Source organism: Ranitomeya imitator, chromosome 5 (assembly GCF_032444005.1).
Source record: "Ranitomeya imitator isolate aRanImi1 chromosome 5, aRanImi1.pri, whole genome shotgun sequence".
NCBI lineage: Eukaryota > Metazoa > Chordata > Amphibia > Anura > Dendrobatidae > Ranitomeya > Ranitomeya imitator.
Window position 1 is genome coordinate 356,553,638 of NC_091286.1, and position 15,400 is coordinate 356,569,037.

Sequence of the window (15,400 nt, forward strand, 5' to 3'; positions counted from 1 at the left end):
TGCTGTAACATCTGGACGCTGCACAAGTATGCTACATTTACTGATTGCGATATCCCTGTTAGGGTATGTGCAGACAATCTATTCAGTTGCAAAAGCCACAAGGAATTGTGACCTTATCGGCTGTCACCTTTGATCTCAGGCCCTCATACACATTAAATTAAAGTTGGTGGGATTGACCTACTATCTAATGTGTATCACATGTCTTCCAACTTTCCTCAAAAGAGGATTTCAATGAAGGTAGAGATCCGGCAGTCGGAATTTAAATGCCTAACCCTTTTGTTCTTCAGAAAATAAGTAGCTGCCAGGGCTCTATGACACTGGCTTTCTCTGCTGGCTCCTTTGAAAACACATGAAAGCTACTTTATGTGCACGACCAGCTCTAGTGCCTGTGCATTTGATGATAAATGGCTCACTTGATTGCTCGTTCTGATAAAATGACAGCTGATCATCAATTCCAGAGAATTCCAAATTCAGATGGAATTAACAGAACTATATTTCCTGCTTTCAAACCACAGCCACCACAAAAATAATCAAACCTATAAAAATATATATATTATCAAGTTTTAGCTGCAGTTTTCATGCTGTTCGGACAATTTTTTACATTTGGGGTGGAAGGCCTCTTTAACACGTCGGAAAATCTAAAATCAATTTGCAGAATAGAAAAAGAAGCTTTCTATTCTATTGTAAAAGACAAGTATACAAGCGGCGCAGGTGGAGGGAGAAGGAGAAGTTGATCGACTTCCTTTTCCACTGATGATGGTTTACAAATGGAATTAGGCTGATTAGCAATTAGACTCCTGCTTTATGTCAAATTGCATGTATGCAGTCAGTTTGGTGTTAACGCTGCTTCAATGGAAGGCAGAAAACAAGCACAGCTGCTTTAGTGATCTGCCAGCAGCTTTACGTGCAGCTGTGTAAGGGATGACTGTGCATTACATTTCATGAATCCTCATCTGGCACACTAGATGCATCTTCGCAATCCAAGAGTATAGAAGTGATCTCATCTCTACTCATCCGTCAGGTAACAAAGAAAGAAAACAAACGGATAAATCGCTAGCCGCTGATTACCAACCTGTACCTCATTAACCAGGATCACGGGCCCGGCTGCCTAACGACGGCTGATGCTTTCCAGATTTTATACTAAACTCGAGTGTTGGATGTTTAAACAGTTACAGGCTCGAAAAGGTAAAAAAAAAAAAAAAAAAAAAGATTACTAAAGGTTACGACACCCCGGCATACACCATGTCTGCTGAACTGAGGCTGGGTTAGACACTTATACGGATCACAGACCCTCGATTAGTAAGGTTCAACCTTTGGCAAATACCAGGGGAGTCGAAACTAATGTAGACAGAGTGTCAAGATCTACTAAAGCGGTGGCAAGACACGGAAGACTAAATGGCTCATCATTGCCTTTTATAAACTGTTCAGGAAATCCTTTAACTTCTTCACCGTACTGGATCTTCAGCCTGTACACTGGAATCCCTTAACAAAATATAATCTCTCTGTACAAAATAAAGTTATAGAAACCATGAGAGACCGAAAAATACTTTCTGAAATAGAAACAAAGTGACAGCACGTCAAATTTTCACCGGCATGAATCATTCCAAGCACAGTAGGCATATTATCTGTGATGAGGCTTTTTTATGAGCATTATTGAAATTTACATCTTTTTTACACAATTACGACTGCAAGTAACCTGCCAAAGAATCTGAGGCAGGAAGTGTGAAAAATACTCATTTATTTCCTTCCTCACGCAAGTCTATTTTGCATAATGACATTTTTAGCATACAGAACGCGATGCATCGAGAGAAGAGAACAGACGTACTAATGCTGTCAAGCTCACCTTTATCTTCGACAGAAGAGCATCGATGGACGACTCCAGGTCCTTCACCTGTTTGCTCATCTCCGGCTTCCCTTCTTTAAGAGCATTCACAACTTCATTGAATCTTATAAGCCTAGATTTCAGTGTTCGCACCTTCATCACACCTTCAATTCTTGAAAATAAAATGGAATTTGTATTTTAAAAAGGCATAAAGTATATTTCAATAATCTGTATATGCACAAGCCCCCCTGTATCTTAGTATTTCCAGCTCTATTTTATATACACTCTTTAATACTGAAATTGCATCACCAAAAAGGACAAGTCATGAAGTTCTGGAGATCACGGGATTAAGACATGTTAATGATGTTATATAATGTTAATGCAAATAATGAAAAAACTATATTTTCAAAGCACGTTTAAACACATGTACTTAAACGCCTTGGTATGGTATCAACAAGGTTATTGTTGGTTGTCTGAGGTATGTTCTTCCATGCTGTATGCACTTGGTAAATCATCAAGATCCTCTGTCGGTAGCTCTCAAATAATTACATCCCGGTAAAGGTCGATAGGAGACTAGTTCGGAGATGCTGCAAGTCGTGATAACGTATTTAGGACACAAAAGCTGCTCACAGTAGCACAAGCAATACCTGGACTTGCGTTGTCATGTTAGAAAATGGCTGGCTTAATTTCCCTTATGTAGGTTTCATAATTGCATTCCCATGTGGTCTCCAGACCAATCTTTGGTTGTCACCAAGTCAAAAACAAAATCAAGACTCATCACTGAAGAGGAAAGATCTCAATTCTAACCACCATTGCCATCTTGCTCTGAACTATGATATTCTTTGAGAGTGGTGAAGTGAGGTCAATGGAATACCTGTAACAAGCAGGACATTTGGCTCATGCATACAACTTGTCAAGTTTTTTGCAGACACTACTAGATGAGATAGCCTTAGCAAGTGGTGTTTAATTTAACCCCTTCATGACCCAGCCTATTTTGACCTTAAAGACCTTGCCGTTTTTTGCAATTCTGACCAGTGTCCCTTTATGAGGTAATAACTCAGGAACGCTTCAACGGATCCTAGCGGTTCTGAGATAGTTTTTTCGTGACATATTGGGCTTCATGTTAGTGGTAAATTTAGGTCAATAAATTCTGCGTTTATTTGTGATAAAAACGGAAATTTGGCGAAAATTTTGAAAATTTCGCAATTTTCACATTTTGAATTGTTATTCTGTTAAACCAGAGAGATATGTGACACAAAATAGTTAATAAATAACATTTCCCACATGTTTACTTTACATCAGCACAATTTTGGAAACAAAATTTTTTTTGTTAGGAAGTTATAAGGGTTAAAATTTGACCAGCGATTTGTCATTTTTACAACGAAATTTACAAAACCATTTTTTTTAGGGACCACCTCACATTTGAAGTCAGTTTGAGGGGTCTATATGGCTGAAAATACCCAAAAGTGACACCATTCTAAAAACTGCACCCCTCAAGGTACTCAAAACCACATTCAAGAAGTTTATTAACCCTTCAGGTGCTTCACAGCAGCAGAAGCAACAAGGAAGGAAAAAATGAACATTTAACTTTTTAGTCACAAAAATTATCTTTTAGCAACAATTTTTTTATTTTCCCGATGGTAAAAGGAGAAACTGAACCACGAAAGTTGTTGTCCAATTTGTCCTGAGTACGCTGATACCTCATATGTGGGGGTAAACCACTGTTTGGGCGCACGGCAGGGCTTGGAAGGGAAGGAGCGCCATTTGACTTTTTGAATCAAAAATTGGCTCCACTCTTTAGCGGACACCATGTCACGTTTGGAGAGCACCAGTGTGCCTAAAAATTGGAGCTCCCCCACAAGTGACCCCATTTTGGAAACTAGACGCCCCAAGGAACTTATCTAGATGCATAGTGAGCACTTTGAACCCCCAGGTGCTTCACAAATTGATCCGTAAAAATGAAAAAGTACTTTTTTTTCACAAAAAAATTCTTTTAGCCTCAATTTTTTCATTTTCACACGGGCAACAGGATAAAATGGATCCTAAAATGTGTTGGGCAATTTCTCCTGAGTACACCAATACCTCACATGTGGGGGTAAACCACTGTTTGGGCACATGGTAAGGCTCGGAAGGGAAGGAGCGCCATTTGACTTTTTGAATGAAAAATTATTTCCATCGTTAGCGGACACCATGTCGCGTTTGGATAGCTCCTGTGTGCCTAAACATTGGCGCTCCCCCACAAGTGACCCCATTTTGGAAACTAGACCCCCCAAGGAACTTATTTAGATGCCTAGTGAGCACTTTAAACCCTCAGATGCTTCACAAATTGATCTGTAAAAATGAAAAAGTACTGTTTTTTCACAAAAAAATTCTTTTCGCCTCAATTTGTTCATTTTCACATGGGCAGTAGGATAAAATGGATCATAAAATTTGTTGGGCAATTTCTCCCGAGTACGCCGATACCTCATATGTGGGGGTAAACCACTGTTTGGGCACTCGGCAGGGCTCGGAAGGGAAGGCGCGCCATTTGACTTTTTGAATGGAAAATTAGCTCCAATTGTTAGCGGACACCATGTCGCGTTTGGAGAGCCCCTGTGTGCCTAAACATTGGAGCTCCCCCACAAGTGACCCCATTTTGGAAACTAGACCCCCCAAGGAACTTATCTAGATGCACATTGAGCACTTTAAACCCCCAAGTGCTTCACAGAAGTTTATAACGCAGAGCCATGAAAATAAAAAATAATTTTTCTTTCCTCAAAAATGATTTTTTAGCCTGGAATTTCCTATTTTGCCAAGGATAATAGGAGAAATTGGACCCCAAATATTGTTGTCCAGTTTGCCCTGAGTACGCTGATACCCCATATGTGGGGGTAAACCACTGTTTGGGCGCACGGCAGGGCTCGGAAGGGATGGCATGCCATTTGGCTTTTTAAATGGAAAATTAGCTCCAATCATTAGCGGACACCATGTCACGTTTGGAGAGCCCCTGTGTGCCTAAACATTGGAGATCCCCCAGAAATGACCCAATTTTGGAAACTAGACCCCCAAAGGAACTAATCTAGATGTGTGGTGAGGAGTTTGAACCCCCAAGTGCTTCACAGAAGTTTATAACGCAGAGCCATGAAAATAAAAAAAAAAAATTATTTTCTCAAAAATGATCTTTTAGCCTGCAATTTTTTATTTTCCCAAGGGTAACAGGAGAAATTTGACCCCAAAAGTTGTTGTCCAGTTTCTCCTGAGTACGCTGATACCCCATATGTGGGGGTAAATCACTGTTTGGGCACATGCCGGGGCTCGGAAGTGAAGTAGTGACGTTTTGAAATGCAGACTTTGATGGAATGCTCTGTGGGCGTCACGTTGCGTTTGCAGAGCCCCTGATATGGCTTAACAGTAGAAACCCCCCACAAGTGACCCCATTTTGGAAACTAGACCCCCTTTTGGAAACTAGACCCCCAAAGGAACTTATCTAGATGTGTGGTGAGCACTTTGAACCCCCAAGTGCTTCATAGAAGTTTATAATGCAGAGCCGTGAAAATAATAAATACGTTTTCTTTCCTCAAAAATAATTATTTAGCCCAGAATTTTTTATTTTCCCAAGGGTAACAGGAGAAATTGGACCCCAATAGTTGTTGTCCAGTTTCTCCTGAGTACGCTGATACCCCATGTGTGGGGGTAAACCACTGTTTGGGCACACGTCGGGGCTCAGAAGGGAAGTAGTGACTTTTGAAATGCAGACTTTGATGGAATGGTCTGCGGGCGTCACATTGCGTTTGCAGAGCCCCTGGTGTGCCTAAACAGTAGAAACCCCCAACAAGTGACCCCATTTTAGAAACTAGACCCCCCAAGGAACTTATCTAGATATGTGGTGAGCACTTTGAACCCCCAAGTGCTTCACAGACGTTTACAACGCAGAGCCGTGAAAATAAAAAATCATTTTTCTTTCCTCAAAAATGATGTTTTAGCAAGCATTTTTTTAGATTCACAAGGGTAACAGGAGAAATTGGACCCCAGTAATTGTTGCGCAGTTTATCCTGAGTACACTGATACCCCATATGTGGGGGTAAACCACTGTTTGGGCACACGTCAGGGCTCGGAAGTGAGGGAGCACCATTTGACTTTTTGAATACGAGATTGGCTGGAATCAATGGTGGCGCCATGTTGCGTTTGGAGACCCCCTGATGTGCCTCAATTCTACCTCCAACACTAACCCCCCCACACCCCTAACCCTAATCCCAACTGTAGCCATAACCCTAATCACAACCCTAACCACAACCCTAATTCCAACCCTAACCCTAAGGCTATGTGCCCACGTTGCGGATTCGTGTGAGATATTTCCGCACCATTTTTGAAAAATCCGCGGGTAAAAGGCACTGCGTTTTACCTGCGGATTTTCCGCGGATTTCCAGCGTATATTGTGCGGATTTCACCTGCGGATTCCTATTGAGGAACAGGTGTAAAACGCTGCGGAATCCGCACAAAGAATTGACATGCTGCAGAAAATACAACGCAGCGTTTCAGCGCTGTATTTTCCGCACCATGGGCACAGCGGATTTGGTTTTTCATATGTTTACATGGTACTGTAAACCTGATGGAACACTGCTGCGAATCCGCAGCGGCCAATCCGCAGCCAAATCCGCACCGTATGAACATAGCCTAATTCTAAAGGTATGTGCACACGCTGCGGAAAACGCTGCAGATCCGCAGCAGTTTCCCATGAGTTTACAGTTCAATGTAAACCTACGGGAAACAAAAATCGCTGTACACATGCTGCGGAAAAACTGCACGGAAACGCAGCGGTTTACATTCCGCAGCATGTCACTTCTTTGTGCGGATTCCGCAGCGGTTTTACAATTGCTCAAATAGAAAATCGCAATTGTAAAACCGCAGTGAAATGCGCAGAAAAAAACGCGGTAAATCCGCCATAAATCCGCAGCGGTTTAGCACTGCGGATTTATCAAATCCGCAGCGGAAAAATCCGCAGAGGACCAGAATACGTGTGCACATACCGAAACCCTACCCCTAACCCTAGCCCTACCCCTAACCCTAGCCCTAACCCTAGCCCTAACCCTAGCCCTAACCCTAGCCCTACCCCTATTCTAACATTAGTGGAAAAAAAAAATTTTCTTTATTTTTTTATTGTCCCTACCTATGGGGGTGACAAAGGGGGGGGGGTCATGTATTATTTTTTTTATTTTGATCACTGAGATATAATCTATCTCAGTGATCAAAATGCACTTTGGAACGAATCTGCCGGCCGGCAGATTCGGCGGGCGCACTGCGCATGCGCCCGCCATTTTGGAAGATGGCGGCGCCCAGGGAGAAGACGGACGGGACCCCGGCTGGATCGGTAAGTATGATGGGGTGGGGAGGGACCACGGGGGGGGGGGGGGATCGGAGCACGGGGGGGGGGTGTCGGAGCACGGGGGGGGGGAATCGGAGCGCGGCAGGCGTGGAACGGAGCACGGGGGGCGTGGAACGGAGCACGGGGGCTGGAACGGAGCATGGGGGGGTGGAACGGAGCACGGGGGGGTGGATCTGAATGCAGGGGGGGGTGATTGGAGCACGGGGGGGTGATTGGAGCACGGGGGGAGCGGACAAGAGCACGGGGGGGAGCGGAGCACTGGATGGAGGGGAGCCGGAGCAGTGTACCGGCCAGATCGGGGGGCTGGGTGGGCGATCGGTGGGGTGGGGTGGGGTGGGGGCACACTAATATTTCCAGCCATGGCCGATGATATTGCAGCATCGGCCATGGCTGGATTGTAATATTTCACCCGTTATAATGGGTGAAATATTACAAATCGCTCTGATTGGCAGTTTCACTTTCAACAGCCAATCAGAGCGATCGTAGCCACGAGGGGGTGAAGCCACCCCCCCTGGGCTAAACTACCACTCCCCCTGTCCCTGCAGATCGGGTGAAATGGGAGTTAACCCTTTCACCCGATCTGCAGGGACGCGATCTTTCTGTGACACAGCATATGCGTCACAGGTCGGGAAGGGGTTAATGTGTATGAGACAGGCAGAAGGGGAATAACATTTAAAGGACCACTTCAGTGGTGCAATAAAAAAACGCTGAAGTGGTACTTTAAGGTATGTGTAATAATGAGAAAATACACAGGGAAAAGGTATTAAACACACTTACTAAAAGTTAGTGAATACTTAAAAGCCTTTGTTGGTGACGACAGCTTCAAGATGTCTCTTGAATGAAGAAACTAGTCACATACATTGCTCAGGTGTGATTGTGGTCCATTCTCCCACATACTCTTCAAATTCTGAAGGTTCCGTGGGCTCCTTGTATGAATTCTGAGCTTTAGTTTCATCCCATAAATGTTGTATTGAATTCAGGTCAGCTGATTGGCTGGGCCATTCTAGCAGCTTTATTTTATTTCTCTGAAACCAATTGAGAGTTTCCCTGCTGTGCGTTTGGGATCATTGTCTTGTTGAAATGTCCACTCTAGTTTCAACTTCATCATCCTGATAGGTGGCGGCAGATTTCTATAAAAATGTCTCGGTACATTTGTCCATTTATCCTTCCATAAATTATACGAAGTTTGCCAGTGCCGTATGCTGAAAAATAGCCCAACACCATAATATTCCCACCTACAAATTTCACTGTTGGTATGGTGTTTTTGGGGTGTTAAGCAGTGCCTTGTGATCTGCACTCATGGAGTGTATTACGGCATCCAAAAGGTTCAATTTTGGTCTCATCTGACCAGACTATATACTCCTAGTATTTTCACAGGCATGTTGTTGAGTAAATTTTTGAACACATTTGAACATGCTTTTTGTTCAGCAATGGAGTCTTACGTGGTGAGCGTGTATACAGGCCATGGAGGTTGAGTGCATTACTTATCATTTTCTTTTGTACCTACTGATTCCAGGTCTTTCTGTAGCTGTCCACAGGTGGTTCTTAGCTGTTGGACAACTCTTCTGATACTTCTTTTCACTCCTTTGTCTGAAATCTCGCGGGAAGCATCTGTCATGACTAGTTTAAGGTGAAATTATGCTCTTTCCACTTCCAGATTATTTTCCCAACAGTACTCACTGGAGCCTTCAGTAGTTTTGAAATTCTTTTGAAACCAATGCCACCAGTATGTTTTTCAGCAGTAAGGTTGCAAAAGTCTTGAGATGTCTCAATTTTAGCCATCATGAGATGTTTCTTGTGGCACCTTGGTAATGAGACACCTTTTTATTGGCCATCAGTTGAATTAGCTCATTTTATTTTTCAATAAATGGCAAGATTACTTTCTAATTACTGATAGCTGGTGTCATGACTTTTCATGGCTTTTTGCACCTCTCTTTCTTCATGTGTTCCCTGTGTTCTTTCTCATTATTACACATGACTTAATTTATGGATATCTATGGTTTCATTTATTTGCCTGTATGGATTGGATGGGTTGTTATTGACATCTGGAGTGAATTTCATGTCAATAGCACCTTTAGAAATGTATTCACTTTGAAAATAGGTGATGTGTTCAATACTTATTTCACCCGCTGTATAATACCAAAACCATTGCCTAATACTGCGTATGACCCTGTTGTGCTGCAAAGACAACTGTGACCTTTTAAGGCATGACCTCTGAAAGGGATTCCGATCAGTTTAGACCTCTCAAAACTGCTGACAATTTAGGTTGACAGAAAGAACAGTTTAAACATAACACTACGTCCATGGTCATGTTGGATTTCTGTCCAAGTAATCCAAGTATGAATCCATGATGCAATGCAGGTTTGTCAGGAACGTCCCTTCATATTCAGTGCCCATGGTCCTCTGCACCTTCCTCTTACTCCTCAGTGACATTTTTTTAGAGGTTGCATGATTGGATGCCACAGCCATCACTCAAAAGTAGCGGGAAGAGTCTGGGGCGCATTCAGAGCGCAGAACCTGTTCTTTTAGTTTAAAACTGCTGACAGACTCCCCTTAAAGGGATTGTAAAGGGATTTTTTATTTTTACGGCTTATCCTTTCAATTTATGGTTGGTTATGGTGCCACCCCCAGCACCCCTGATCAGCTGTTCCCTGACCAGGCTGGATGTTCTTAGCTGCGGAGCTGCACGGGACAGCTCAGTCAACTGTATAGTGGCTGTGGCAGTTTAGTGCACATCTGCCCCCTCATTTAAATATAAAAGTCCCAGACAACCCCTTTAAGCTGTGAGTTCCTCAGAGTTATTTTTCCAGGACATCTTGAACAGTATCATATTCCTCAAACCACTTCTGAACAATTTGTTTTGTGCAGAAGGCCAGGCCACATTATCCTACTTAAAAGCCGATGCCCTTAGGGAACACATATGGAACTTGGCAATAGCTGGTGTAACAATCACCATAAAGCATAATTTAACAGAGAACACTGTTGCCGAATATTTATGGCTATCAGTCCATAGAGACATGAATATCCACAGTTACTGGTTTACAACCCTAGCACCTACTTTTCCCTATTGTGGCTGCTTATCGTCAGTTTTGGCATTAAACTGAGAAGACGTTAAAGGGAACCAGTCACCAGGTTTGGCCGATATAAGATACGGTCATCACCTTTCAGGTCCAATATACAGCATTCTATAATGCTGTATATCTGCCCCCAAACCGACCTATAAGAGAAGAAAAATAAGGCCGGGGTCACACTTGTGAGTGTGATGCGAGAAATTCGCTCATCAATACCAGGCACTGCCGCCGGCACTCGGGACCGGAGCGTGCGGCCGCATGTATTTCTATGCAGCCGCATACTCCAGCCCTGAGTGCCGGCGGCAGTGCCGGGTATTGATGTGCGAGTTTCTCGCATCACACTCACAAGTGTGACCCTGACCTAACTTTCATAATACTCATGTTTTATAATACGCGGTGCCGAGTCATCCACACGAAGCATGTAAGAGGGCGGCATCGCAAGAAGAAGGGAGGCACCGAACCAAGACCAGCGACGCTCATCGGACCAGACCGCCCCACAGGTCAGTATAATAAAAGTTATTTTTCTTATCTTACAGGTCGGGTTGGGTAAAGTTGATTCACAGTGGTTTTATTCAACGCGTTCAACGGTGGTATTTCCTGATGAAGGGGGCATGAGACCCCTGAAACGCGTTGAATAAAACCACTGTGAATCAACTTTACTCTCCTGAAATTCAGCTTAGCGGCAGCGCAGAACTTTAACTACAACTCTCCTTTTGAAGACATTATTTTCTCTGGTCGGTGAAGACCTGTGGATCTGCAGCAGCCGCTATCTATATGCTCTAATCTCATCCTAACCAGGTGAGCATATTTTGGTATATATTCTCCTCTGTGTAACGTGGATAAGACCCTATTGCGCTCTTTGTCTCCCCATTCTTTTACAATAGGTCGGGTTGGGGGCAGATATTCAGCATTATGGAATGCTGTATATCAGCCCTGAAAAGTGATGGCTGTATCTCTTATTGGCCAAAACTGGCGACAGGTTCCCTTTAAACCTGAAAATGCTAAAAAGATGACAAATGCCTAGCGCTTCATTCCCATGGTTAATTTTAAAAAGCATGATCGAAGAAATACAAGCAGAAATGTATCCAGTGCTGATAAACAAAAGATATGGCATCTGTACCAATAAAAGTAGTTGTTAAAATGTAAAAACAAGATGATGGCAGCGTTATGTTTATGTTGTTTCCAAAAGGAAACATATCATCTACTCTGTCAACTGATTGGGATGAATTGCTCCATCTCGAAATCTGTAATGGCGGTCTCATTTCACATAGGTACCGAACACCTGTTCTAGATTACAGCCTTACGTGTCTGAAAATCAATCTGTGATTGTGAGAACAAGTAGTCGGATCAGGCTGGCGGGAATAAAGGCACGAAGAAAGAAAAACAAACGACAAATCATGGGATGGGTGAATGAGAAAGCGGATCCTGCACACAGCCTTCATTCTTACCGTGGTTTGTGCTTCTTTCTGCAGAGCCACATCCGAATGGTCTTTTGCATCTTAATGCAAGCTGAAGCCCGATACTTTATTTTATTTTTTACTTTAAAAGAAAAACAGAAAATCAATTTCAATTGGAATTTATTATTATGGAAATCAGAAGCACACAAACCAGTAAAACTTTTTTTTTTTTTTACTTTAAAGTGCTGTGGAATATGATGGCGTAATATAAGCGAGTAAATAAATAACTTTAATTCTGGCTGTCAGACAACTAGCTGCAGCAGGAGCCTCCCACGTCAAATTAGACCCCCAACGTGATCAATACATTTATTTTTCGATCTAAAAATGCTGAAAGATAATAATGGGGTCCCTGATGTCAATATGAGCATTGAGTATACCGTCACAATAAGTCTAAATGACATATATTATTATTATTATTATTATTATTAATGAACAGCTATGCTCTCGGAGCTGGGACAGAATAGCAATGAAGGCATTCAGCACATTTCGAGCAGAATCACAAAGCTTCCTATTCACTCTCAGCAATCCATTAAAAAGCTCAAATTTGCAAAATTGACTTTATCTGTGCAGAATATAAAGAAATATTTTATTTGATTGTCAGAGAATTACCGTACATGACTTTCCCCAGCATAACCCAATGACTGCTTCGGAGTTTCTAGAGGTTTTAACATGGTAAAAATAACACAAGCACATAGGAAATGATGGCGAGCACCGGCGGCCTAGAGATTGTAATGGACAATGCCAGCAGCTCAGCATTTCTACATGAGCTGAATGGTTCCAGCTGCCAGGGAAGAGCACTAATGTGCTGCCTGCTCCAGCATCTCAATACCCCCATAGCACCCTCTGACTGGACGGGCAGGACCACTCTAAGCAGATTTAGGAGCTGGCGGAGGCATTAGTGACTGCAGAGGTACAAGACAATGTTAGCAGCTGACAAGTAGGAAACTCCACGAGCAACGACTATAAATACTGCGAGTTACATTTATCATCCCAAGGTCTGGAACTTGGAGACATCCTGCCGGGAATCATTAATGTCCATCCTTTGGGATGCGCAGATCACAGGGGCAGAATGGCTCTGCAGCGTCTGTTCCCTATAGCCCATGAGAAGACCGAAAGACATTGTCTTGTGAAATAAGTTATTACCTCTTCACAGGATAGGTGATACCCTGGTCGGTGGCATGGACAAACACTAATTGGTAGAACTTTTATTCCCATTAGAATGGATCTGCATTCCACATGCTCGACATCTGCTCCATTCATTCCCTATGGGGTTGCTGAACTCAGCTTTTTCCTGCAGTCCCATAGAGAATGAATGGAGAGGTGGTCGGTCGTCAAACCTGCACTCCAATTTGTAAAGGGGGATCAAAGCTTCCGGTCAGGGATAAAAATTCTGCTATCTGCAAGTCCCAGCGGTCAGACACCGCCGACTGATCAGTAAGTTATCACCTATCCTGCAGATAACTGGATCACTGGACTATGCTTTCAAAAAGAATCTGCCAGTAGGATCAACCCTCCTACACCGTCTATATGGGCATGTAGAGCATAGGAAGCTGAATAAAATGATACCTTGATATCTGCAATCCGATGTCTTAGTCGGGAGAAATCCACATTTTTCTTAATATGTAAATGAGCTATTAAGATCTATGGGTTGGACATAGATCTCCCTGAGAATTTGCCTAAGGCTTACTTTAAATCAAAGGGGGAGTTATCAGTGTGAGACATGTAGATTAGAAGAGAATACCGTCAGTCATTACATGTCTCACACTGGTAACGCTTAAAATAAACTCTGGAGGCAGATTCTCATGAAGATCAATGTCCGGCCCATAGATCTTAACAGCTCATTTACATATTAAGAAAAACGTGGATTTCTCAGGAATAAAACATCGGATCGTAGATATCAATGCATCATTTTATTCAGCTTCCTATGATCTACATGCTCATATACGCAGTTTAAGAGGGTTGATACCACTAATTTTAGCAATAAGAGATTCATTACAAATTTTGCACCGTTATAGCTTTTACAAGCTCTATGTATCACGTCGCATTCAACTTTAATGTAGTCTGTGGTCATATAGCAGCTGAGAGGAGCTCAGAAAAAGACCGATAACATTTTTTGAAAAATTGCCCCAAAAGGTGTCAAACTCCTTTAATAAGCACTACGATAAAGACAGTTTATACCACATGTGAATGTTCTTAGCCTCTATATTTAAATGGAACTACTTGTTTTGTGCAACACGATGGCTTAAAGGGGTTCTCCACGTTGAACAAAGAGGACCCGTATGGCTTAAGGTTAAATAATAAGCTAGACAGGACTCATCCCCCTTGGTGCCAGCATCGTGCTCTCGGCTGCTGCTCCAATCTCTGTATAATGGCCGCAGGACTTCAGTTACAGTGGGGAACACTTTGAGGAAAATGGAAAACCCCTTTAACTTGACAGGGTTACGCCCATTATTACGGAAAGTCATGTATGACATATCAAGGCAAGAACAGACTCCGCTCGGCAAAATTGGCGAACTCCGCTCCGTCTGATGTAAAGGGACAGCGCAATGAAATGCCGTACTTTATACAGCCCCGAATATAGCAAACTGATAAATGTTCTCTAGCGCCAGCTGCAAAAATTATATACGGTATATGTATTTTACTTCTGTAGCAACTAAAACTTGACATCATTGTCGCTCTTTTTTATCGGAACTTCTTCAGAGGTCTTCATGATTTCGGCGTACATCACACAGTGCTGCACTGATCTGACCGAGCGACAATCATATTCTGGTAACATATTCTTGCATCTACGCAAGCTATATATTATTATTCTTATATCTAGTAGGAATGGGACATATTGCACTATTGTATTTTTAAGCCAAAACCAGGAGTGGGTGATAAATACAGAAGTGGTGCATATGTTTCTATTATTCTTTTCCTCTGACTGTTCCACTCCTGGTTTTGGCTTACAAATGCTGAGGTAAAAAACTCACCAAAACTCAACGTGTGCATGAGGCCTAAGCCGAGAAATACGCTTTGCATTGAAATGTATTTGGTACGAATTAGATTGCCAGTAGAAAGATCTGTGGAAACCCCAGAACATAAGTAGAAGTATAAAATGATTACAAAAAACATATATTTTACTCATTTCACTCCTTACCTATCATGGCGTCACAGCTCCTCTTCTGGTCCTCCGTTAGCTCACTAGCTCGTTGTACGTCATGGTGCCAAAGAGTGAAGATACAGAGAGAAAATTGTAGCCATAGGAAGGAAATAGTGAGCCAGCGGAGCACCAGACAGGCATCTGCGATGTCAGGATAGGTGAGGGGTGAGGTGTAATGTTTGTTTTTGGGGGTTTTTTATGCCATTTAGGGCCCTAAAAAGAATTAAAAAAAATGGAAGCTGGCTGGAAGGTATTTTTCCTAACATGTGCAAATAAGGAAAAAATGGTTCCTGGGGAATGCGAAATTTTACAAAATTTGAAGCTAATTTAGTCTGGAATCAATTTGTTCAACTCTTGTAAGGAGTTATCAAATTTGTAAAAGAAAAAGGGGTCTAAGGGGTAACTTTTCTCCTTATGGAGAGTGACATACCAGCTCTGGCTTGTCCAAGTAAGGAGGCTTATTCGCCGTGCAATGCTCCTCTGGGAAATATAATATGCAAATTGCCTCTTCAGAGAAAAAGAGGACTTAAACACCGTGTCTGCGAA

General features: G+C 42.6%; 1 protein-coding gene across 6 annotated transcripts in view; it reads right to left on the reverse strand.

Moving 5' to 3' along the window:
• The window catches only part of MYO6 (myosin VI), a 326,341-nt gene that overhangs the window by 54,676 nt on the left and 256,265 nt on the right, over positions 1-15,400 (reverse strand). For all 6 annotated transcript variants that reach the window (XM_069726515.1, XM_069726516.1, XM_069726514.1 and 3 more), the window contains exons 24-25: positions 11,704-11,794; positions 1,844-1,994 (exon numbers count right to left, since the gene is read on the reverse strand). In XM_069726515.1, coding sequence (XP_069582616.1) covers positions 1,844-1,994; positions 11,704-11,794 — 242 coding nt within the window. The remainder of the gene's footprint in view (positions 1-1,843; positions 1,995-11,703; positions 11,795-15,400) is intronic.